The sequence below is a fragment of the Scyliorhinus canicula genome, chromosome 3, assembly GCF_902713615.1.
Source record: "Scyliorhinus canicula chromosome 3, sScyCan1.1, whole genome shotgun sequence".
NCBI lineage: Eukaryota > Metazoa > Chordata > Chondrichthyes > Carcharhiniformes > Scyliorhinidae > Scyliorhinus > Scyliorhinus canicula.
The window spans coordinates 206,488,840-206,514,361 of record NC_052148.1 but is presented as its reverse complement, the minus strand read 5'-3'; the positions used below and the strand labels follow the sequence as shown (position 1 = coordinate 206,514,361).

Below are 25,522 nucleotides of genomic sequence, written 5' to 3'. Positions count from 1 at the left end.
ATGGGTGAGAGATACAGATTAGAGGTTCTGTGTCCCAGGAAGCGGCGGAGCAACCTGTGCCTGGCAGAGGAAGATCCAAACTTCGGCAGCTTCCCCAGGTCCTCAGCAGAGAGCCAGCCGCTGAAATATGCGGTCACCCTGAGCGCCCAGTACGGCATCAATGTGTTTGTGCTGGGACTGGTGCTGACGGTGGCAGGGACATTTCACAAAGCCGGAGTGGCAGAGGAACACACCTTAGCCTACCTCAGCACCCTCATGGCGATGCAACTGGCGTGGATGCTCTGGTACTTCCTAAGGATGCACGGGAAGAGAGGGCAGGTGACCGAGAAAGATGACCACGCCGGACCAAGGTGGCTGAGAGGTACAGTATGCATGTTGCCAAAGCACATTTCCGTTGTGACTTCTGACCATTTTGTGGTCTGGGGAAATGTTTCGACATTAGGGTTCATGTTCCTCATTAATGATGACCATTATTGGTAATTAATGGCGGTGCAGTTATCTGTGGTCGCTGTATTTTTTAACATGATGCAATTGGAATCAAACGGATTATTGCTACTGCCTGGAACAGTGTGCTCGGGTGCAGTGTGTGACAAATCCAACTTTTATAAATTCATTTACAGAATGTGGGCGTCCCTGGTTAGGCCAGCATTTACCGCCCACACCGAGTTGCCCTTCAGAAGGTGGTGGTGAGCTTTCTTCTTGAACTGCTGCAGTCTCTGAGGTGTAGGTACACCCACTGTGCTGTTAGAGAGGGATTCCAGGATGTTTCCCCAGTGACAGTGAAGGAATGGCCATATATTTCCAAGTCAGGGTGGGTGACTTGGAGGGGAGCCTCCAGGTGGTGGGGTTCCCAGGTATCTGCTGCTCTTGTCCTTCTATATGGCAGTGATCGTGGGTTTGGAAGGTGCTGTCTAAGAAACCTTGGTGAGTTTCTGCAGTGCATCTTGTAGATGGTACACACGGCTGCAACTGTTTGTCAGTGTGGAGGGTTTGAATGTTTGTGGAAGGGGGAGTGATCAAGCAGGTCTATACGGTTCTTCATGTCATCACTGAGGTGTTCATAGGGTCAAGAATTTGATTTTAGCGCGTTCCTCCCCATTAACCCCACCGTTTATGGGGGCAATGCTGAGGCCGAACATGTTCAGACAAATAGGAAAAACCCGTTCAAAATGTTCAAATCCCAGCAGAAAGTCAGAAATAACAGCACCATTCATACCAGGGTTCTATCTGAAAGGTATAAAAGACCGGTTTGGACAAGTTTTACTGGTACCCTTCATTTCCAAGTTTTGCTGGGTTTTTTTCCTTGTGAAAAAGTGCTAAACTAGAAATGATTTACAACATGTCAACTATGAACTTTGAAGAATGGGGAACCGGGCCAATTTGTGTTTCCGTCGAGTTTAAAGTTTGGTACATTTCATTTCTAGGTGGTTTAACCTTGTTTGCCATCTTGAGCTTAGTTCTGGATATGTTTAAAATTGGATACTACATTGGATATTCAAGCTGCCTCACAGTCGCCAAAGGTGTCTTCCCTGCCGTCCATGCAGTGCACACACTCTCCCAGGCATGTATATTGACCTGACTTACTGAGTGCTGTTTATTATTGACTGGTGCCAGTACATTCTGTGTTTTTGTAAAACAATATGATTTATTTTCAGGTGTATTTCCTTTGGTTTCATGCAAAGGATGTCATTCGAACTTTTCAAATCATAGAAAGGTAAAACCTGTTCCAGATCTAAATTTGCTTTATAGTTTTTCAGTTATATTGTATAGTAAATTCCCAGGCATGGATTTCAGGTTGAAATGTTTAGAATCGTTCAGCACAAAGGGATGCTATTCGGTTCATCGTGCTTGTGTTGCCTTTGTGGCAGCTATCCAATGAATCACACACTCCTGCTCTTTCCTTTCAATCATTTCATTATCCTTTTAAGTATTTAATTTTTTTAAAAATCCAATGAAGGGGCAATTTAGTGTAGCCAATCCACCTACCCTACATATCTTTTGGTTGTGGGGGTGAGACCCACACAGACACGGGGAAAATTTGCAAACTCCACACGCACAGTAATCCGGGGCCAGGATTGAACCTGAGTCCATGAGGCAGCAGTGCTAGCCACTCCGCCACCGTGCTGCCCTCCTTATAAGTATTTATCCAATTCCCTTTTGAATGTAACTATTCAATCAGGCAATGCATTCCAAATCACACCAACGTGCTGTGCAAAATAACACATGCTCATGTCGCCTCTTTTTTTGGCAATCACCGTTTTTTATTGATCAGGAATGTGGGCATCACTGGCGGTGCCAGCATTTAATGCCCATCTGTAGTTGCCTTTGAGAAGTTGGTTGTGAGCCACCTGCCTAGCGGTTTGGTGCAGCATTGGTGGACCATGTCAGAAGACAGGTAAGAGCTAGCCACATTGCTGTGGATCTAGAGGCATTTGTGGTATGGATGATGTATAGATAGCAGATTTCCTTCTCTAAAGGTCATAAACGAACCAGATTTGTTTTGACAACAATCCAATTGTGTCAGGGTCGCCATTACAAATACAAACTTTTTATCCATATTTATTGAATTAAATTAATTTGAGTTCACCAGTGCGATTTAAACACATGACCCCGAACCATTAATCCAGGCCTCTACTCATCCAGCAGCATAATCTATTGTACCCATAAAGCATACCCCATAAAGTCTGAAATCAATGTCTTTCTGCTACTGTAAACAATTTCTCCTTATTTACTCTATTAAAAACTTGATTTTGAAAATCTCTATTAATTCTCCTCTTAATCCTCACCATTCTCAGGAGAAGAATCTCAATCTCTCCACATAACTGAAGTTCTTCATTCTTGGTTCCAATCAAGTAAAACTCTTCTGCACTGCCTCTAAGGCCCGAACATCTTAAAGTGTGGTGCTAAGACAGAGTTCCCGCTGAGGCCTAACAAGTGTTTTATTAAAGTTTAGCATAAATTCCTTGCTTTCGTGTTTATTCCTCTATTAATAAAACTAAGGACCCATCTATGTTTCTACACACTTCTCAACTTGTCTTCCACCTTCATTGATTTGTGTACAGATGCTACCAGGTCTCCATTACTTCACCTGCTTTAAAATTGTACCATTCAGATCATATCACCTTTCCTTATTCTTCTTAAAATGTATCAGTTCACACTTCTCTGTAGTCAACCTCATCACCATGTGTCTGTCAATTTTGCCAGTTTACTGCCACCTAAGGTCTGTTACTATTCTGTGCAATGCATATACTTTCTGAGTTTTGTGTCAACTGAAAACCATGAAATGATGCACCGTGTACTCAAGTCCAGGTCATTAATATAAATAAAAATAACTGGTCCCAATACTGACCCCTGGGGAACACCAATGTGTAATTCTGTCCAGTCTGATAAACACCCATTCACCAGTACCTCCTGCTTTTTGACCTTTCGACTACTTTCTATCCATTCTGCTACTGTCCTTTGAGTGCCAAAGACAAGTTTCTTATTTGGTACTTTGTCAGCAATTTCTGAACATCCATATATACATCAACCACACTTACTTCATGAAAAAAATCAAGTTGGTCAAGTAGGATTTACCTTTAACAAATCTGTGTTGATTTTCATTTATTAGCCTCTCCAAATGCCAATTAATTTTGTACTAGATTATTATCTCTGGAAATTACCTAACCACTAAGGTTGAGCTGACTAGCTTGTAGGTGCAGGGTTTACTCCTCCTCCCTTTTCAACAGGGGTTTATTTTTAATCGGTCGGTCCTCTGGAAGCACCTCACTATCCAAGGAGGATTGGAAGATTATGGTCAGAGCTGCAGAAAATTCTATTTTTAATTCTCAAAAATACCTATGATGCATTCCATCCAGACTGGATAACTTCTGTACTTTGAGGACCATCAACATTTCAAATATATTCTTTATTTTTATCATATCCATACCACTCTACTCTGCCTTTATGGTTAAATTGACAGCATCCTCTTCTCTAGTGAAGATAGATGCAAAGTGTTAATTTGTACATCAGTCATGCCCTCTGTCTCCACATGATCACTCCTTGGCTCCCTAATCAGCCCACTCATTCTTTGACCACTCTTTGCTATTATGTTCATAAAAGACTTTTAGTTCCTTTTATGTTTGCCACTTATGTTTTCTCATACTCTCTCTTTGCCCCTTTATTTCTGTCTTATGGATGTCATCTGTACTTTCTATATTCAACTTGATTTTCTACTGTATAGTCAGCACATGCTCAAAGTTTGTTCTGTTCCTTTTTACTTCCATATCTGTATTATCCAGGAAGTTATAGTTATCTATGCCCCTTGTTACCTGCCACATGGAAATATGTTTACATTCTACCCAGAACCCCCTCTTTTACGACCCCTCATTGTTCAGTTACTGCTTTGTCTATTAGTTTTTATTCCCATGCACCTGGATCAGATTTATTTTCAACTCACTGAAGTTAGTCCTCTTTCAGCTATTGTTTTTTTATGCTTGAATGTACCTTTCCCTTTTCCAGAACTATCGTAATCCTGATGATATTTTGTTCAGTGTCCCCAAATGGTCTCCTGACACAAGCCTCTGGCATTTCATTCCCAGAACTAGACCCAGCACTGATTCACTCTCATTGTGCTGATCAAGATCGTTCTCTTGTACAGATTTCAGAAAATCCTTCCCCTCTTTTACCCTTGGTTGCTATCCTAGTCTCTGTTAAATGAAGTGGAGTCTCCATTGCCACTGCTCTGTAATAGAAGCAGAATACCATGGGTGTTGGACATCTAAAATAAAAACAGAAAATGCTGGGAAAACTCAGCAGGTCTGGCAACATCTGTGGAGAGAGAAACTGAGTTTTTTTTTAATAAATGTTTTTATTGGGTTTTTTTTTTAACAAGGTATAATTACCATTATGTACACAGAATAAGAAACACACATATATATATATATATATATATACACACATTTAGAGGAGAAGGGCACACCCCAACATAAAAAAAATACAATAACATATGAAATGGAATAACTGGTGGGGTATTGTGCACCAGCTCGACAGCGGCATCTCTGTACATCTGGCAAAATTACCCACACCACATAAGTAGGCGACTGCCTGCGGGGGGGAGGGGTGGCGGGGACTTGGGAGTCAAGCACACCTTTGGGTGCCGGGGAGAAAATCACAGTGTGCGATATTTGGCTGTGCTGTGTGTTGCTGTCGCCTGCCCTTCCCGGACGGGTCTCGCTGCCGTTCCACGCTCGCCCCCGCTTCTGCCGCTCCTCCCGTCCTCCATCTCCAGTTTGCTCGTTCCCCGCTCCTGGAGATGTCATGCACGTTTTGGCATCCCGTGCCCTCCCTCCGGCTCCCGCTTCCCTGAGAGAAACAGAGTTAATGTTTCAAGTCCAACATGATTCTTCTGTGGAGCTGGAGAGAGGTAGGAATGTGATGGGTTTTATGCTGTCGACAAAGGGGAGAAGTGCAGGTGGAGCAAAATAGGTCAGGGATAGATTAAAGGGCAGGAGGCTTTAAATGACAAAGGTGTCATGGAACATTAAAAAAAGGGAGTGGTAATGATAGTATTAAAGAGGAGGTGGCATAGTGGCACTGTCACTGGACTGGTAACCAGAGATCCAGAGTAATGCTCTGGGGACCCGGGTTCAGATCCCACCATGCCAGATGGTGAAATTTGACTTCAATAAAAATCTGAGATGAAAAGTCTAATGATGACCATGAAACCATTGTTGATTGTTGTAAAAACCCATCTGGTTCACTAATGTCCTTTAGGGAATGAAATCTGCCGTCCTTACCTGGTCTGGCTTACATGTGACTCCACAGTAGCATTGTTGACTCTTAACTACTCCCTCAAGGGCTATTAGGGATGGGCAATAAATGCTGGCACTGCCTGCGATGCCCACGAGCAAATTCCAATGAATGAGTCTAGAGAAGGTGTTAGTGACACTGTCTGAAACCAAAATAGCAGAGTGTGTTAATAGCAGAAAAAAAGGGCTCAGTGCTATCTGAAACAAAAACATGAGAATAAGATACAGACTGGCATTGGGGGAAGGAAGAATCAAAATGGCGGACAAAATTCATAGACTAAAGTTGTTAAACTGAATGTTGAGTCCATAAAACTGTACAGTGTCTAATCAGAAGATGAGGTTCTGCTCCTTCAGCTTGCGTTGGGTTCACTAGAATATCGGAGCAGGTCAAGGACAGCTATGAGGCGAGAAAGATGGTGAATTGAATTGGCAAGTGCCAGGAAGGTCGTGGTCATGCTTGTGGACTGAGTGTAGGTGTTCTGCAAATACCAGAATTCAGAAGAAACATCCTTACTAAAGTGTGGCGAAAATGTGGATCTCATTACCAAAGGGAATGATGGAGATGAATAGTAATTCTTATACTTAGAAAGGAGGAGAGAACGTGTCTTGGGAATTATAGACCAGAAGGCTTAATATTGATGGAAGGAAAAACAATGGAATCCTTACTAAAGAAGAGAATAGAAGAACATCTAGAAATGGGAAAATGGTCAGCATGGATTTAAAGAGGAGAGAAATCTTGCTTGACCAACCGTATCACATTTCTTGAGGAGTTCACATAGAGAGTAGACAATGGTAAATACTGTTGTTATAATTTACTGGGACTTTCAAAAGGTCTTTAATTAAGTGCCCGATAAAAAGTAATGAATAAAGTCAGAGAATGTGGAGACAGGGGAAAATGGCAGAATGGATTGCGAGCTGGTGTCAGACAGAAAGCAGAGAGTGGGAATAAAATGTAGTGATTCAGAGAGGCAGAAGATAGGAAGAGTCAGCCCTGTAACCGTTGCTGTTCACAATTTTCATCAACAATTTGAGCGTTGGAGTCCAAAACACAATTTCTAAATTTGCCAACCACACCAAATTGGGGGGGATTGTCAATACTGAGGAGGGTGGAACAAATTGCGGGAGGACATACATAGATTTTCAGAATGGGAAAATAACTGGCAACGGAAATGCGACACTGTTAAATGTGCGGTAGTAGATTTTGGTAGGAATAATGGGGAAATCACATTACTTGGAAGGCGCAAGTCTAGGTGGGGTTGAGGAACAAAGAGATCTTGAAGTAAAATATATCAGTCAGGTGAAGTTGCACCACGGGTGTGAAGGCCGACAAAAAAACAAAAGCCAGAATTAACATTAGGGGAGTAACATGTAAGGAACCTTGATTGGACCACAGTACTGCAAGTAATTGTGTTCATTATATTGTTAAAATTATACGGTTGACTGTGGGTGATTCCTGATTCCTTTTTGTCATTTGTTTATGTTAACATGCGGGCTAATGTCTGGGGTTTGGTGGGAGGATGGGATCATTGTTAATGATATGGGGATTGACAATACATACTGATTATTGCTTATTGTTGGGTGTAAATTTGGAAGAAAATGTGAAAACAGAGGAGAATAAAAAATATTTTTAAACAAGTAAATATGATATGGAGGCACTGGGGAGGGCACAGGGATGACTTATTTGGATAATACCAAAAATGTATGTATATATATGTCAGGAAAGTGTTAACAGACTGGGTCTCTTTACTCTTGACAAAAAGAAGGCTGAAGGGTGGCCTAATAGAGGCCTTTAAAATGATGACTGGTTTAGGTCGGGTGGATACAAAGAGAACGTTTCTTCTTGTGGGCAAAAGCATAACTGGAGACTGTTAATATAAAATAATCATCAAGAAATTCAATACAGAATTAAGAAGAAACTTCCTCACTAAAGTGTAGCGAGAATGTGGACCTCATTACCAAAGGGAGTCATGGAGGTGAATAGTATGGATGTATTTAAGGGAAGGTGAGACAGGCATATGGGGAGAAGACAATAGATGGTTATGATCAGAATATTGTTTTTTCATTTGCGTAGTCTGGTGAAGTTATCTCTTAATGTATAAGTCACTGCAGTATCGTGTGAGAAATTGCCACTGGATTTTACAGCTGTCCATAAAAATAGTCAACAGAGACCTTGGTACAATGGTGATGGAGTCACAAATAATAACTTGCATGTTCTTGTTAAATGTTATACTTTATTTTAACTTTATCTTTGAACGATAAACTACATTAGGTATTGTTTTAAAGATAAAGACTGTCATTAAGATAAATTTATCTTTGAAAAGTGAAATAATTGTCACCTAAAAGCAATTTGAAGATCTAATATATTAAAAGTAAATGTTGTTCTTTTAATTCTCATTTTTTTAAACCACTGTGGGCTCCAGGGAATAATTTTCCATGATAAACTTTTTGTGCATTACAAGTTCACTTTCTTTTTAGATTTGGAATGATTCATTCTGTCTTTACAAACCTATTGTTGTGGGTGAATGGTGTAATTGCAGAGTCGAAACATCAGCTAAGTGACCACCAAAAGCGACTGGCAGTGCTTGGCTTTGCCAACTTAACTGTGGGTAAGACATTTTAGTAAGTAAGGTCCTAAATTAGAGGACATTGATCAGTTGCAGAGAATTTTTCAAATGAATGTGCACGCCCAATCTGGAACGAAGTATACGATCTAAACTGATTAGTTTCAATTTAGATGCACTTAAGGTCCCTTAAAAAATCTGGGGCAGGATTCTGTGATCCTGAGGCTAAGAGTTGACGCCATCAGAAACACTGTCGCGTTTTTTGATGGCGTCAGCACAGCCTCAGGATCAGCAATTCTGGCCCCTACAGGGGGCCAGCACAGCACTGGAGCGGTTCATGCCGCTCTAGCTGCTGATCCCGGCATCAATTGGGTGCCGCGGGATCCGGGCATGCACAGTGGCACTGGCACCAATGCTCGCATGCGCATAGAACATAGAACAGTACAGCACAGAACAGGCCCTTCGGCCCTCAATGTTGTGCCGAGCCATGATCACCCTACTCAAACCCACGTATCCACCCTATAACCGTAACCCAACAACCCCCCCCCCTTAACCTTACTTTTATTAGGACACTACGGGCAATTTAGCATGGCCAATCCACCTAACCCGCACATCTTTGGACTGTGGGAGGAAACCGGAGCACCCGGAGGAAACCCACGCACACAGGGGGAGGACGTGTAGACTCCACACAGACAGTGACCCAGCCGGGAATCGAACCTGGGACCCTGGAGCTGTGAAGCATTTATGCTAACCACCATGCTACCCTGCTGCCTGGCTTCCTTCAACATGGCCCAGGGCTACAGGGGCTGGCGCGGAAGATAGGAGGCTCCCAGCCAGAGAGGCCCCCTTTCATGGCATTATCTTCATTCTGAAACCAGCAAGACATCTTGTAACATTCTAAATTAATGGCAAATTACATCAATTCAGCTTGAACATAAAATTAGTGAGTAATCCATATAGCCAGATTGCCACAGTGGAGTTCTAACCCTTATGTTTGCATCTGACAGATTATGGAACCAAAATTTTAGAAAATCAGTAACATAGAAACCAATCCCCTTAATCAGGTACCGAAATTTTCCATGTGTTGTTGGAGCAAAAGTCAGATTGTGAGAGTGAAGGGAGAAGGGGTAGCACAGTAGCAGAGTGGTGAGCATTGTTGCTTCACATGGTTTTGAGGCTGGTTTAGCACACGGCTAAATCGCTGGCTTTGAAAGCAGACCAAGGCAGCCAGCAGCACGGTTCAATTCCCGTACCAGCCTTCCCGAACAGGCGCCGGAATGTGGTGACTAGGGGCTTTTCAGAGTAACTTAATTTGAAGCCTACTTGTGACAATAAGCGATTTTCATTTCATTTCATTTTCATTTCATTTAATTTCACAGTGCCAGGGTCCCAAGTTCGATTCCCGGCTTGGGTCACTGTCTGTGAAGAGTCTGCACATTCTCCCCGTGTCTGCGTGGGTTTTCTCCGGGTGCTCCGGTTTTCTCCCACAATCCACTCCCTCCGTGTACCTGAACAGGCATTGGAATGAGGCAGTAACTTAATTGCAGCGTTCATGTAAGCCTACTTGTGACAATAAAGATTATTAATTTTTAAAAATAACAAGCTGTGTCAGTATGCTGACCAGTTAATATACTCTACATAGAAATCAACAAGAAACACAATGCACTCACTAAACAACACACTGATAGAGTTTACATTTTGAGAATACCCTGGGCTAGATTTTCAATGTAATCAACATCAGATGGATTCTCTGATGGGTGATCCACTCTGTCAAATGTGAAAGCAAAAAGTGAACCCAAAGATTACACAATGAAGTAGCAGCTCTCACTATGAAATCAAATTAACTTTAGCAGTTGTTACAACAGGTTAAATAGTATCTCTGCACTGCTTTCGGGGCTGGTTTGGCAGAGTGGGCTAAATAGCTGTCTTGTAATGGAGAACAAGGCAGCAGCGCGGGTTCAATTCCCGTAACGTCCTCCCCGAACAGGCGACGGAATATAGCGACTAGGGGCTTTTCACAGTAACTTCATTGAAGCCTACTTGTGACAATAAGTGATTATTATTATTTTCAAAGATTTCCCATATTTCTGAATTGCAGTTTGTTAGATTTGTTCTGTCCCGATATAATGATAGTCAATATGCCATGAAAGCAGGTTTTGGCAGTTACACAGTGCTTAATATATGCTAAGTAATGTCCTAAAGCTTTTGTGGCCAATTAGTTACTTCTTTGAAGTAAAGGCAAACATTATTTATTTTTAAAAAATTTTAGAGCACCCAATTTTTTTTTTCAATTCAGGGGCCAATTCACCTACTCTGCACATCTTTTTGGGTTGTGGGGGTGAGACCCACGCAGGCACGGGGAGAATGTGCAAACTGCACACGGACAGTAACCCGGGATCGATCCTGGGTCCTCAGCACTGTGAGGCAGCAGTGCTAACCACTGTGCCATCGTGCCGCCCTAAAGTAAAGGCAAACTGGCACAAAAAGTCATATAAGTAACAATGGAATCAGTAAGCACTTGATCTGTTCTTGATGCAACCTGACCCCATATTTCCTCCATGACAAAGACCACCTAGTTTCACTTCTGTAACATTGTCTGTGACTGCCAAACTCACCCAATCTGACACTGACATCCTCATCCATGCATTTGCCACTTTGAATTCTGGTTAGCCTCCCATCTTTCACTCTCCAGTCACTTAAACTCATCCAAGGCTCTGCTGCCTTATCCTATCCAACACCAAGTTCCACTTTCCCATCAGCCGTGCCCCCATAAACATTTTTCATTAGCTTCTGCAACCCCCCTCGTTCCACCCCCTCCAACAGTTCAAACTTAAAATTCTTATCTTCATGTTCAGAACGATGCACCTTTTTACCCATTCCCCATAACTTCTTCTGGCACTGTAACCCCAAAAACTCTCCATTCCTCTGACTCCAACTTCTTGTGCTCTTGTTGTCCAGCATTGGGTACACCCTCTTCAGCTGCCTTGCTTTCGCACATGGGAATGTCCTTCCTAAACTGTTCTACTGTTCTGTCCCCTCCTTTAAAACTCCCCATTAAAACAAAAGTCACACATCTCTTCTAATATCAGTTCTTTGGCTTAGTATCGATTTTTAAACTTGCTTCTCTCGGAAAGGGATTTTGAAAAGGGCACTGTTTGACGTTTCATTTGAAATTGTTGAATTTCCATTAATTAAATTGCTGTAGTCATTTAGGACTGATAATGTATTTTGTATGGGCATTGTCAATAATGTGATTGAAAGTCAGACATGACAACCAACCTGGAGGCCCAGGCCCCGATAGTGATTAGTGGCTGGAGTTTTCCAAAACATCTTTTTATTGTCTTGGCAGTAATTGTATGCCAGTCTTCCCATCCACACTCTTATTAGTGTCAGGGGCAATCACTTTCAGGATGCAAAGCTGTCTGAACACAATTGGATAGATTTCATTCAGAAAGTAACACTTTGGGATAGAATATGTGAATAACTGGAGACATGAGGGGGGCACGGTAGCATAGTGGTTAGCACAGTTGCTTCACAGCTCTAGGGTCCCAGGTCAATTCCCGGCTTGGGTCACTGTCTGTCTGGAGTTTACACTTTCTCCCCGTGTCTGCGTGGGTTTCCTCCGGGTGCTCCTGTTTCCTCCCACAGTCCAAAGATGTGCAGGTTAGGTGGATTGGCCATTCTAAATTGCCCTTAGTGTCCAGAAAGGTTGGGTGGGGTTACTGGGTTGCGGGGATAGGGTGGTGATATGGGCTTAGGTAGGGTGCTCTTTCCAAGAACTGGTGCAGACTCAATGGGCCGAATGGCCTCCTTCTGCACTGTAAATTCTATGATTCTATGATGCACTCAGTGTAGCACATTTAGAAGGAAAATGGTGACTTTAGATTGCAAACTAGTTTGATCAACGTTAATTGTAATAATTAGTCAATAACTCCATTATCTTGTACTATGCAATTCCCAGAGCTTTAGAAAGCCAGCTGGATGAACCCTGTTTTTTTAAACACGACATTCCTCCATTCCTATCAACATAGGGATGACACAGCGATTGGGTGGTTCAATGTTCTGATCATAATGGATGGGACCACTGATTCTGTACCTACTGCATCAAGTACACAGTGCATACCTACACTGCCACTGTTACATTAACAATTCCCAAACCCAATCAGATTATACTGCCCTCTACCTTTTACAAGTTCTTTTTAATTTGTGTCTTTTCGCTCTCTCAATCCACTGTCTATTCTCTCTTCCCTCCATTTATTGCCCTCTCTGTCTCTAATGTGAGTTTAGTATACCCCATCCCACGTCCATTGTTCGCTGTTTCCTTTCATGTGAGGAGGTAGGACATTGCAAAGCAGTCACCAGCTTCCAGAGCGATTTGTTTTCAGCTCTGAGACATTAGTTTCCACATTGTGGGCAGCACGGTAGCACAAATGACTAGCACTGTGGCTTCACAGCGCCAGGGTCCCAGGTTTGTCTCCCCGTGTCTGCATGGGTTTCTTCCGGGTGCTCCGGTTTCCTCCCACAATCCAACAACGTGCAGGTTAGGTGGATTGGCCATGTTAAATTGCCCTTAGTGACCAAAAAAAGGTTACGAGGGGTTATTGGGTTACGGGGACAGGGTGGAAGTGAGGGCTTAAGTGGGTCGGTGCAGACTCGGTGGGCCGAATGGCCTCCTTCTGCACTGTGTGTTCTATGTTCTATTCCAGGGATCTTCATCGCAAATGCAGCCTGATGTGAATGGGTGGGGTGGCTAATCCATCAAACATCGACCCGCCACACAATTGCTGAGCAACTAATATCCAAACGGATGACTAGAAAAATGGGAGTTATTTTACTGATCAAAGTGATTTGATACTGCTGCAATGCGAGTTTTTTAAATAATGTTTTCCATTACAAGTGGTTGGTATTACCTGTTGAATACTCTCTTACACCAGACTGGAAGAGTTTGCAGATGCATTAGGTCTTGAGGAGTCTCAGATTTAGCAACTTTCAAGGATAATCTGGACAATGTTTTATTCCATTTCATTGCAGAAAAGGCTGGACCAAATTGCAGCTGCACTATCAGTGCTTGCGCTGCTTTCTACAAAGGCTTCTATTACATGTACCCTTTCTACATTGAGTATCACGTATTCGCATCTGCCATGCTCTACATCATGTGGAAGAACGTCGGGCGCAAGATGGAACATCACAGACCCCCCAGACTCATGTTGAAAACACGCTACCACATCTTGCCAGGACCAGTGCTGGGAGCAGCTGTCTTCGCCACCACCATAGGAATCCTTGTTGTGTACAGCATACAGGTGGGCTACTCAAAGCGCCACCGACAGTCTGCTGTGACCATGTTTTACTTGTACAGTATCGCAGTACTCTGCTTAATGTCTGCAGCTTCCACAACCGGCCTGGCTGTTTACAGAATAGACGATGGGTCCATCGTGGATCATTCCAAAAATCCGTCCCGCAAGCTGGATGGCTGCCTGCTGGTCAGCACAGCTTGTGCCTCCTGGCTGCTGTCCTGGTGCTCAGTGCTGGCTGCGATCTGTGCACAGGCCCCCCTGTCCCATACCTGGCTCAGTATACCCGTCTCCGCCCTGGTCATCATTGAGAAATCGGTGCAAAACGTCTTCATCATCGAATCCCTGCACCGCCAACGGGACAAGGGCGAAGGGGGAGAGCTGGGGAGGATCCAGGGGTCCTTGGCCGGCCTTGCGGCTTCCAGCCGTCTCCCCGATTGTGGCATCGTCAACAGAGCCTTGGAGAAGGCGGAGCAGGGGGTGTGCTGCGCGGCTGCAGGGTGCATCACTCCCTCTCCAGGCGGCAGCAGCAGCAGCAGCAGCGGCGGTGTGTGCAGTGAGCAGCAGAGCCTGCCCCAGACCCCTGCTGACCCATTCCCTCTCCCTAACCGCGGGCACACGGAGAAACTGGACAAGAAGAGGATAATACTGAAGAACATCACCGCCTTCCTGTTCCTGTGCAATATTTCGGTAAGACAGAAACAGAACCAATTTGAAAAGAAACACATTCATTGACAAATTAGTGTTTTTTGTTCAGCAGCACTCACTGTGGTATCACCCAAAACAACCTGAGCAGAGTGTCAGATTTGTTAAACAAATCAGGAGTTTGTAAAAGAAATGTGTGGAAGGTAATGATCCTTCCACAAGTGGACAATTAAATCAAATGTGACATTTTTTAACAAAACCTTTAAGGGGGGAAAGGAGGGAGCTCGGTAAGTATCCAATGGGTGCAGTGCAAAAAGGATTACTTGAGATAAATGTAGCCAAAGAGATTAAGGATAATTTTGGAAAGTTATTCCAACTGTGCAATAGCGAAGAAGCAGTTAGAGGGGGAATTATAACAACTGCCAAATATAAAGGAGACAGTGAAGTTCAGAAATGCAACAGTTAAAATATTGAATAGTGGATGGGTCCGGCATTCTATTGCAAAAAACACCCCTTTTTGCCAATTCTGATCCCTTTGATAATTCCAATCTAAAAGTGCCGACGCTTCCCTGTCGCACCTGTAGGCGGCACTGTAACCACGGACTTCAGTGTAAACCTGTGATAAATTCAGTCCACCGAAACGGAAAGAAACTAGGGGAATCAGTGCTTGTTCACAAAGGAGGAGGCCTTCCTAAGAATACACACTGGAGCCTTTTCAAACTCAGCTTTTGTAAACTCTTCACTGTTATTTAAAAATCGTTTAATCAATAAACTCTGGGCATATGCAGGCCTTTGTAGTGTTAGGGTCCCTTCAATGTGAGAAAAACTGGGGCCTCCACATTCCCTGAAAATTGGTGACACCTCACTGCGTGTTTTCCAAATTTCCCCAAGCCGCGTAGCTCTCCACCAATAAGTACATTTCATAATAATTCCCTGACAAAAAGTCACCCAGACTCGAAATGTTAGCTCCCTTCTCTCTCGACGCTGTAGGACCTGCTGAGATTGTCCAGTATTTTCTAATTCCACCTGTAAATTGAGCTCCAAGGAAGAATGAGGGAAACTTAAACTTGTACCTCAGGGGACGGAAGTTGAGGGGAGCCTTATGGAGGTGTGCAAAGAAGGTAGATACAAATGACAATCTACAAGGTAACCAAGAAATTGGCTTCAATTAGACGTTAGTGAACACAAATTTGAAACAATTGCCTCATAACTTTTTTGGTTGGAGTAATGTACACTTTGAATAATCTATCAATTAAGCAAAGGAATATAGACAAAGTATTGGGGTGTTGTAGTACAATTAAGTGACATAATGGAAGAGCTAAAGCACACGAGGGGAAAACATTGATGGATTAAATGGCTATATTTTATCCCTCATTTTCCATGTGCTGTTAAGATTTTTAAAGTTCTTAACTTTGAATATTATGAACACCTGCAATATGTCATAAAGAAGGTAGAAATGTTAAATACAACTGGGCTCAAAAGATTCATGAAACTGTAACTCTAAAGCTGGCTGCATTTATGTACTATTACCCGGTATGCACTGCCTGTTATCTTCCTGCTGCCATGATTATTGACTGAGCTTTTGTGTCAATTGTTACCATTGTAAATGATTATGTCAACATGCCCCATCCAACAATGTAGTAAAAGTCCCTGAGCCCCAGGTGACTTTGTGATGTAAGGTCTTTTCTCAAATCTGTCCATATCTTGTATATTAACAAAAACTTTATGTTCATCAGCCAACTATTGACAATATAATGGGTCGTTTAATAGTTTCTTATCAATAAACCAATTTGAGTTACAAAAATAATCACAATGAAGGGTGTGACATGGTGGCATAGTGGTTAGCACTGCTGCCTCACAGCACCAGAGATCCGGGTTCAATTTCAGCCTTGAGTGACTGTCTGTGTGGAGTCTGCGTGGGTTTCCTCCAGATACTCCGGTTTCCTCCCATAGCCCAAAGATGTGCAGGTTATGTCGATTAGCCATGCTAAATTGTCCCTTAGTGTCCAAAAGGTCAGGTGGGGTTGCAAGGATAGGGTGGGGGCTTAGAGCTAGGTTGGGTGCTCGTTCAGAAGAGCAGTGTAGACTCGATGGGCTGAACGGCCTCTGTCTGCACTGTAGGGATTCTATGATTCTATGAAATGGCAAGTTAAAATGTGAACTAAGAGCTATTAAAACTTTTGAATAGCCACAGTAATCACATTTCTAAATGACAAAAGCATTAATTTGTTTTCAATTATGTAGGTAAAGAATAGGTTTTATTGCACCTCCATCTTCCTTCTACTGTTGAATCACTGGTTGGGACTCTATTCACCTGGTTCCATTCTTACCTATCTCAGCATAACCATAACCCGCACATTTAGCTCTGGTGTCCCCAAGGACCATTGGTTACATCATCCAAGGTATGTTGACAACACCCACTTCTACCTCATCACCACATTTCTCAACCCCTCCCCTGGCCCGACATTATTAGACTGGCGTCTGACATTTGGTACTGGATGAGGAGAACTTTCTTCCAATTAAATATTAGAGAAACTGAAGCCATCGGCCGGTATTCTCCATTGCGAGTCCACCCCGCAACAGCTGCTAATGAGGATGGAGAATTTGGTACTCAGCCAAATCTCCCATTCCCTGCAGCGGCACCGGAGAATCCCGCTGCTGTGAACGGTCAGAGAATCCCGCATTGGGCGGGATTCTTTGACTGTCAGGCTATGTCCTCATGCCGGCATGGGAATGGTGGCATTTTACGCCTGAAAATATGACGCAAAATGGCCATTGATCCTCTGTGTAGCTGGGGGCTAGGATGCCAGCAGCATAAGAGCACCCCGCTCTAGCTGCCAATACAGCCCAGAGAATTGCTGGATCCATAGCCGTGCATGCGCACGGCGGCGGCCTGTCACGGCCGCGCCATGCAACATGGCCCTAACCGCTCGCGGACCCGACCTGCGAAATAGTACCATCCCTTTGGCCGGCTCATGAGCCCCGGACCACCCACCAACAGTGCCCCCAGCCCCTGATAAAGTCCCCCCTGCCTGCAGATCAGCCTTCCCCTGACTGGTCGAGCTGGACTGAGTCCCCGACGGATGAGATCACACGCGACCGACGCTGTCAGGAACTCGGCCGGTTGGGGGTGGAGCATTGGGGGTGGGCCTCAGGCAACGTCCTGAGGCTGTCGGTATGGCATGCGGTGTACTCTCTGAGTATGCCACTTTGGAGGGGACGGAGCATCGTGAAAGCGGAGCCAGCCCCGATTTGGTCAAGAACAGGGATTCTCCGGCCAAACGCAATTTCAGCAACCGGAGAATCCTGCCCAATATTGTCTTTGGTTCCCGCCACAAATCCCGTTCCCTAGCCACTGACCCCATCCTTCTCCCTGGCAATTGTCTGAGACTGAACCAGACTGTTTGCAATGTTGGTGTCATCACTAAGACCACTTATTTCCATCTCTGTAACATTCCTCAACTCCACTCTTCCTCAGCTTGTCAGCTACTGACATTTATAAATTCTTTTGTGGCCTCTGAACTTTATTGCTCTCAAATCTACCCTCCATAAACTTGAACTTATCCAAAATTCTGCTGTTTGTCTTATAATTCACTCAAATCCCATTAAATCATTGCCACCCTGTGCTGGCTAAACTACATTAGCTCTCAGATAGCAAGCTTTGATTTTAAAATTCTGATTCTTATTTTCAAATCGGTTCTTGGCCTCATCTTTCCCTACCTCTGTAATCTCCTTCCGGTTCACAATTCTTGTGAGATATCTATGTTTCTCCAATTCTGGTCTCTTGAGCATCCCTGATTTTAATTGCTCCATATTGAATCATAGAATTTACAGTGCAGAAGGAGGCCATTCGGCCCATTGAGTCTGCACCGGTTCTTGGAAAGAACACCCTACTCAAGCCCAAGCCTCCAAGCCTTTCCTGTAACCCAGTAACCCCACCTAACCTTTTTGGACATTAAGGGCAATTTATCATGGCCAATGCACCTAACCTGCACATCTTTGGACTGTGGGAGGAACCCAGACCACCCGGAGGAAACCCACGCAGACACGGGGATAATGTGCAGACTCCGCACAGACAATGACCCAATTCGGGAATCAAACCTGGGACCCTGGAGCTGTGAAGCAACGGTGCTAACCACTGTGCTACCGTGGTGGCTGTGTATTCAGCCCTTTGGGCCCTAAGCTATGGTATTCATACCCAAAGGCATTTTGCCTCTCTATCATACTTTCCTCCTTTAAGACACTCCTTAAGGCTTAACTCTTTACCCAGACTTTAGGTCCTCTTCCCTAATATCACCTTATGTGATCTGTATCATACTTTGTTTTATCACTGCAATGGTGCTATATGAATACAACTTGTTGATGTTGAAGTATTTGCAAGTCATGCATCCTTTTTAAATTATCCAGAACCTGGAGAGTCTAAAGCTACCCATTACTTTCTCCATAGCAAAACTTTTGCCAATCCATGTCAACTTCCCAACCAATCAGCAGCCTTTGCTCCTGGACCATAAACTGTTGTGATAGTTTGATATTTGGAATTCTTGCATTTGTCCTGATGAGTGCAAGATGGAAAACTTTGACAGCCTCTCTCTTCTCAGCAATGTTGAAGTGTGTTATTAATGTAAATCATATATTTACTAATATTTATCAATGTTATGGCCAGTAACTTTTTTAAGTTGAGATTATCAATTACTCTTGAGTCAGACACTGAGGTATAAAGCTGATATATGCTTAGCAGCAATTCGGCGACATAACATGGATGTTAAATACGGCACTGCCAATATGAAGCCCATTGGAGTCAAAAAAGATTTGTACGAATGGCAAAGTTACTCATTTTAGTGTGTTGCATGTTGACATTACTCTCTTGCGGGTAAATAAGTATCTTATGATGTCAAATAGTAATCAACCTAACACTAAATTCTTTCTTTCCCTTTTAAAGTTTTGGATACTTCCAGCATTTGGAGCTTGGCCCCAGTTTGCCAATGGTTTGGAAGAAAATGTTTATGGGTTTGAAACATGGATTCTAATCGTAAATCTTGCAATGCCCTTTGCTATTTTCTACCGCATGCACGCATCTGCATCACTTTTTGAGGTGTTTTGTGCAACTTAGCTAATGTTTTAACTAGCTTTAATAAAATGCACATATTTATAAGATAAACCACGTCATTGGGTTTGATTTTCACGTACCTGTCAAGGATTTTAACTTTGTACTGTCATGTATTTAAAGGAATATGCTGGTATATGTAATAACCTATATTGAATTGCTGTTATATAAGTAAGATTTTTCGATATCACATGGATACTTTACATTGCATTTGAACACAAATGTTGTGACTGTTCTGTATTAGAAATAAGATGATGCATGCTTGCAAAATGTATCTATCCTGTGGTAATTCAATGTTGTTTGCTTCAGTTAAATGACACCAACACACAATACAGGTAACAATCCTTCACACATGTATAATTTAGCTTGTGACTGAGCTTTAACCACAGTTCATATTAGCATTGTGCATCTAGGCCTTTATAAAGTTTGTAGGAATTTCCATTTCATATTGGAAATGAAAGTTGACCCACTCAGCATGTTACAAGCTGAGAAATATTAGTAAATGCAATGACATACATGACCAACAATTAGTCTCTTAAAATATTGCTTCATAGTTATTGCTGATGTTTACAGCTTTGGAAAGCATTGCTCTTAGTAACAAAACATTTTATATATTTCATATCTATAATGTGCTTCCAATAAAATGAAATACTATATCTGCAGGTAATGAAACAGCAGGGTCGAATTTGTTGCTGGATTGCAGTTCTGGTTATTTTTTTGTGCTGTTATTTTCAGTGATCACAGCCTCTTCAGCTGGTTCCATACCATCTACGCATCCTGCAGTAAAAATAGCGACAATGTGGTTTCCCCAGAAACATTAATAGCCAAAAACAGAGCAAAGTTGGTTATGATCTCAGGTTTTGTGGAGCTTGTTTGTAATACGTGAAGCTGGATTTGTTAACAGTTGCTTTTGTTTCCAGGGTTATTTTTAACTACATGAATCACAGCAGAAGTGTTTTTTAACCAACGCTGCCTGACCTTGCTTTAATGCACCCTTTTATCTTAGCTCAGGTTTTTTTAAGTCACAGGAAAGAAGGTGGCTTCAACTGAATGCAATCTGAATGGAGTGTAGTTTATAACCAAGCCTAATATTCTGGGTGGTTAAAGACAAGCAGAAGGCTTCTGTGATAATAATGAGGCATTTGCTGCATGCCTGTGGTTTCTTCTTCCTCCATACTGAAGCACTAAAGTCAGTCAATGCCACTTAATGCTGCATATTGCAGAGAAGACACATTGCAGACTTGTTGATGTGTACAGATGAGTTGTAGCCATTTCCATTGGATAGAAATCTGTCTGACAGAGGGATAGGCAACCCAGGCTAGTGAGTCGCCGGAGGAGTGCCCCTCCTTCATCTCAATGGGCTGCAAGATTGAAATCAGGCCTGTTCTCGAACCCCATGAATAAGATTAAATGAATTTGATACAAACCAAACATTTCGTAACAAGTTATAAAAGTGCACAGTCATTTATATGCTAATGAAACTACCAACTTCAAATGGTAAAAAAACAAAAGAAATGTTTACACTTTGGATGCAGAGGGAACGCATGGCTCTCACAGTCAATGTTGTGTATAATCAGCCTGTACCTCACACCTACCCTTGCTTTATGTGTGTATCACTTGAGCCACGACAATAGGAAAAACCTGTGGGCGCGATTCTCCGCAAATGCGGAGAGTCGTGAAAGCTGCCGTGAAACCGGCCGTGTCCCACGGCAGCCTCCGCGCCCCATCCCGGGACCCGACTCTGCTCCCCGGTCGGGGCTAGCAGTGGGGCCCCGTGAACTTCGGTATCGCGGGCTTAGCGAATTTCGCTAAGCCCGCGCTCCAAAGTTAACGACAGCTGACGCATATGATGATGTCAGCCGCGCATGCGCGGATTGGACGGCTCCAACCCGCGCATGCGCGGATGACGTCGTCACACATATGCATGAAACCCGCACATGCGCGGGCCGTTATGCCCCTCAGCCGCCCCGCGGACTGATCCAGCGGGGTGGCGGAGGAACAAAGAGTGCGCGGGGTTCGTACCCGCTGCCCATGATCAGTGCCCACCGATCGCGGGCCCATGGCACCCTTGGCACGGCCGTGCCAATCGGTGCCATGGTTCCCCAGAACGGCACTTTGCGGCCGTTTTCACGAACTGTGAGAGCAGGTGTGTTGCAGTTCGTGAAAACGGCCGTAAAGGCCTGGGAAATCGGCCCATCGGCTGGGGGAGAATCGCTGCTTGCCGTAAAAAACGGCGAGCAGCGATTCGTGTCGGGGGGCGGGCGTGGGGGGCGGGGGAGAACCGCGCCCTGTGTGGAGGGAAATCAGCGGAATTCGGCAACCCTGCGCATGGGAAAAGGTCAACAAAATGTCTGGTGGGCCACATTCAGAACCCTGATAAACTGCATGTGGCCTCCGGGCCGCCGGTTGCCCACCACTGAGCTAACACGTTACTCTGAGATCTGATCAACTGGTTATGCCATTCCAAGTGGGTTCATCCATTCCATTCACGCACGTGCAGCCTATGGGGAAATTTACAACTCAGGTACTTTTCGCAGCTGTGTTTGTGTGGCGAAACCCCACGTGGGACCCGGGAAATAGTTTTGCAGATTAAAAAGAAAACCTTCAGCATTTGTGGTCAGCCATCTCTCGATTGACCACACTTTCAACTTGTTGAAAGATTCTGGCCAGGATTCTCCATTTCACCGCCGCTGTGATCGGGAATCCCAATCGGGCAGAGAATGGAGTGGCGGCAGAAAACTGGGATTGGCGCCGGGTGCCAGAACCGCAGCCATTCTCTGCTCCTCCTGCTGCCAGCTATAGCGTGCTACCAGCCCCGCGCAAATTATGCAATTAACAGGCTGGAAACTCGATTACCCCCCGACATCATGATGCTCCAATCCCCACAGCGGGAAATCTACCGGGTGGACTTCGATGTGAGGTTGGCCAAGCGTAGCCTTGGCATGGGAGAGCCCGAGGTGGGTCTCAAAGGGACCAGCTACTGATAGGTTGCCCCAATGCCATGCTGCTGAGCAGTGATCCAATAGTTCTGGGGATTGAATGGGCTCGAGCTGCAGGTGAGAGGTTGATCCCGGGCTCCCACCCACCCTGGGATGGGGATCCCGGGCTGGAGTCCCCACGCTGGTGTGAAAATGGTGGCGTTTTACGCCAGGTAAACTGGCGTAAAACGAGTACCGATCCCTGTTCCGGGGTCGGGGCTTGCAGCCAGGCAGCGTAGAGCTCCCAGCTCTAGCTGCAAATATGGCCTGGAGAGTTGCCACATGCATGCACACAGTGGCAGACTGCAGCGGCCGCACTGTGCTTCATGGTGGATGCCGCTCATGGACCCGCCCTGGACCGCCCCACCACAGTGCCCCAGCCCTGAATATGTCCCCCCTTGCACGCAGATCGGCCCTCTCCCAACTGTGATGGCGCTGGACTGAGTCCACAGCCACCAGGCTGAGTTCCCGACGGGTGAGACCATGAGAGACACACGCTGTCGGGAACTTGGCCGGTCGGGGACGGAGCATCGTGAGATGGGCCTTAGCCAACATTCGGAGGCTGTGGATATGCCGCTTTTCAGGGAGCGGAGCATCGCGAAAGCAGCACCGGCCCCGATTTTGCCTTCATCGGGTTTTCTCCTCCCTGTAGCCAAACGTGATTTCAGCATCAGGTATCGGAGAATCCAGCCCCCGTGTCTGGACAGCTGCTTCCAGCCCTGGACAACTTGATGATCACCCTTGGCATGGTGATCCCGGGCAGCCCTCTGCTCAACAGCACTCTCCTGTTTTTGAGTTATTTGGTTACGAAGTGGCCTCCTCAGCCTGAACTGCACTGCCTGACAGCTGAATAGCATTCCAGGCAGTCCAGTGAAGTAGCAATGCAGGAACCCTTTCCTAACATCTGCTCCCTCAGACAAAGGTCTTTAAAACAGCAGCTTATAGAAGTGCCAGAGGCTTCTTCGAAAGCCCACAACATTGGAAAGGCTTCAAATCCCTGAGATCCTTTGAAATGCTAAGCATCCAACACAGAGCAGTACCTTTCACTAGCCTGTGATTGACAGTTTAATGGTTCAAGAACAGGTGTTTGGTGGATTGTTTATTTATCTTTCCCATCAGGCTTGAATGCATCTCAAGTACTCTGCTTTGATGCTAACCACATTGTTTATAAACATGCTTGCTATGATTGACAGCTCCTCACCACATCAAAGGAGCTAAGTGATTTCTGCTGTGAGGAAAGAGGAAGTGAAACCACTTTGCTCCACTGATCACCGTCAGATGAGCGTGGTGTGGGGGATGCGGGGGTGATGACCATTATTCCCATGTTGGGGGGATGATGCCCCTCCTTGTGGGCGGGGGGGGGGGGGGAGGTGGCCTGCCGCCTGACTTTGCAATCAGGCGGCCTTCTCAAAATGGTGGTCTGATACCAGGACTCTGATGAAATCCAGCGAGCTCTCCACCATGCATACATTGCATAAGTATAGAATGAGACTCTCACTTGGGCACTGCTCCCAATGCCACTGGAGGTCAGTCCCAGTTCTCTGCTGCCGGGAGCATTTAGGCTCTGTAACGGAGAATCCTGGCGTCCATGTTTGAGTCATGCTCTTGTACCTGACCACAATAATCCCAGTTGACACTTTAGTGCAGTACAGAGTGACTCTTGCGCTGTCAGAAGTACCATCATTCCAATGAGGCAATAGTCTGAGGTCCCATCTCAGGTGGATGGGAAAGATTCCAATAGCAGGAGAATTATCCCAAGCGTCTTGGCCAATATTTATCCTCAATCAATATCACAAAACAGATCATCTGGTAATGATCTAATTGTGGGAGCTTGCTGTGCACAATTTAGCTGCTGTGTTTCCTACATTAGAACCATGGCTGCACTTAACAAAAAGTACTACATTGGCCGCAAGGCACTTGGGGCCAGCTTGTGGTTGTGAAAGATGCTTTATGACTGGAAGTCTTTCTTTCTCTACTGATTCTAGTTATTTATCCTTGATGACATAATCAGCAACCTCTTTAACAGATTCCAAGCTCCCATCCGCCCTGCAATGTAAAGATGTAACAGCCAGAGGCAAAGTGAGGTTATCCTGCAAGTGCAGTGCCAGAAATTCAGGCTTCACCTCCAGAAGCAGTGAGTGAGATGTGAAGTGTGCTGCTGCACAGCCGGCTGGCTGCTCAGTGTGGGTGTGGTGAGGATGAGCAGTGACGTGGGAGGCTTGTGTGAAGGGTGAGCACTTGCTGGGGGAAGAGTGTATGTGCGAGGCCTTGTGGGACAATGCAGCTTATGCCTGGGTCACCTCTGGAGGCTGGCATTGCTGTTGACCGTCTGGATCCAGAGCGAGCATTCGCTCCTGGAATGGCAAACGCCAGAGGGGACCATATTGGGCAATGCCGGATCGACAGGCTCCACTCAGTCAATGTGGGCGTGTGAGAACCTGCGTTCCATTGTCTGTAATCACTCACCCATACCCATCCAACCCCAGAAAAGTAGCCAGGCCGGGGAAACAGTGACCCACACCACCTTCTCCTCTCCCTCAGTGATCCAAGCAGGACTGCCTCTGGTTGACGCAGGAATCTTCACCACAACCTGAGATTCACTGCGCTCCATCCCCACAGGCCTTCCAAAGCTTGTGTATTCCATTTCCCATTTCCCATTTATCTGCTGTACATGCCCACGGAATGTTTAAAAACAATGCAGGGAGGACTTTGTTCTGTATCTAACAAGTGCTGCAACTGTTCTGGGAATGTTTGATGGGACAGTGGAAAGGGAGTCTTATTCTGCATCTAACCTCTATGTACCTACACTGTTAACATTTTATAAGACAGAGAAAACAGAGAGGGAGGCGTACATTGTATCTAACCTGTGCTGTATCCACTGGGAGTGTTTAATGAGACAGTTCACAGGCAGCATAATAAATACAGAGGGTCCAATTTAACCAAAACATTACTAAATATCATTTTGGGGAGTTTGGTGGGTGTTTCCTGCCGTATTTTTGGGATCCAGACCAATGTCCTGACAAGCAGGCTGTTTCAACCTAGAATCTTCTATTTAAAGACACATCCCGATTCGGGGTCCATGGACCAAAGTAATAAAATTAAGTGGGAAAAAGGGCAATAAACAAGAAGGACTCTTACAACAGGAATAGAGCTG

General features: G+C 44.7%; 1 protein-coding gene across 1 annotated transcript; it reads left to right on the top strand.

Moving 5' to 3' along the window:
* otop1 (otopetrin 1) lies at positions 1–20,013 on the top strand. Its single transcript, XM_038792983.1, has 6 exons — positions 1–361; positions 1,425–1,561; positions 1,656–1,714; positions 8,265–8,395; positions 13,382–14,331; positions 19,226–20,013. The coding sequence occupies exons 1-6, from the start codon at positions 1–3 to the stop codon at positions 19,394–19,396; spliced, it is 1,809 nt and encodes a 602-aa protein (XP_038648911.1). The 3' UTR covers positions 19,397–20,013.
* Positions 20,014–25,522: the final 5,509 nt, after the last annotated feature.

Bases quoted from the DNA above. Each gene is read 5' to 3' on its own strand.
- otop1 (XM_038792983.1), top strand. From the start codon at position 1: ATGGGTGAGAGATACAGATTAGAGGTTCTGTGTCCCAGGAAGCGGCGG. The intron at 1,562-1,655 runs GCATGTATATTG...ATTTATTTTCAG, and splicing joins CAGTGCACACACTCTCCCAG to GTGTATTTCCTTTGGTTTCA. The intron at 8,396-13,381 runs GTAAGACATTTT...ATTTCATTGCAG, and splicing joins CTTTGCCAACTTAACTGTGG to AAAAGGCTGGACCAAATTGC.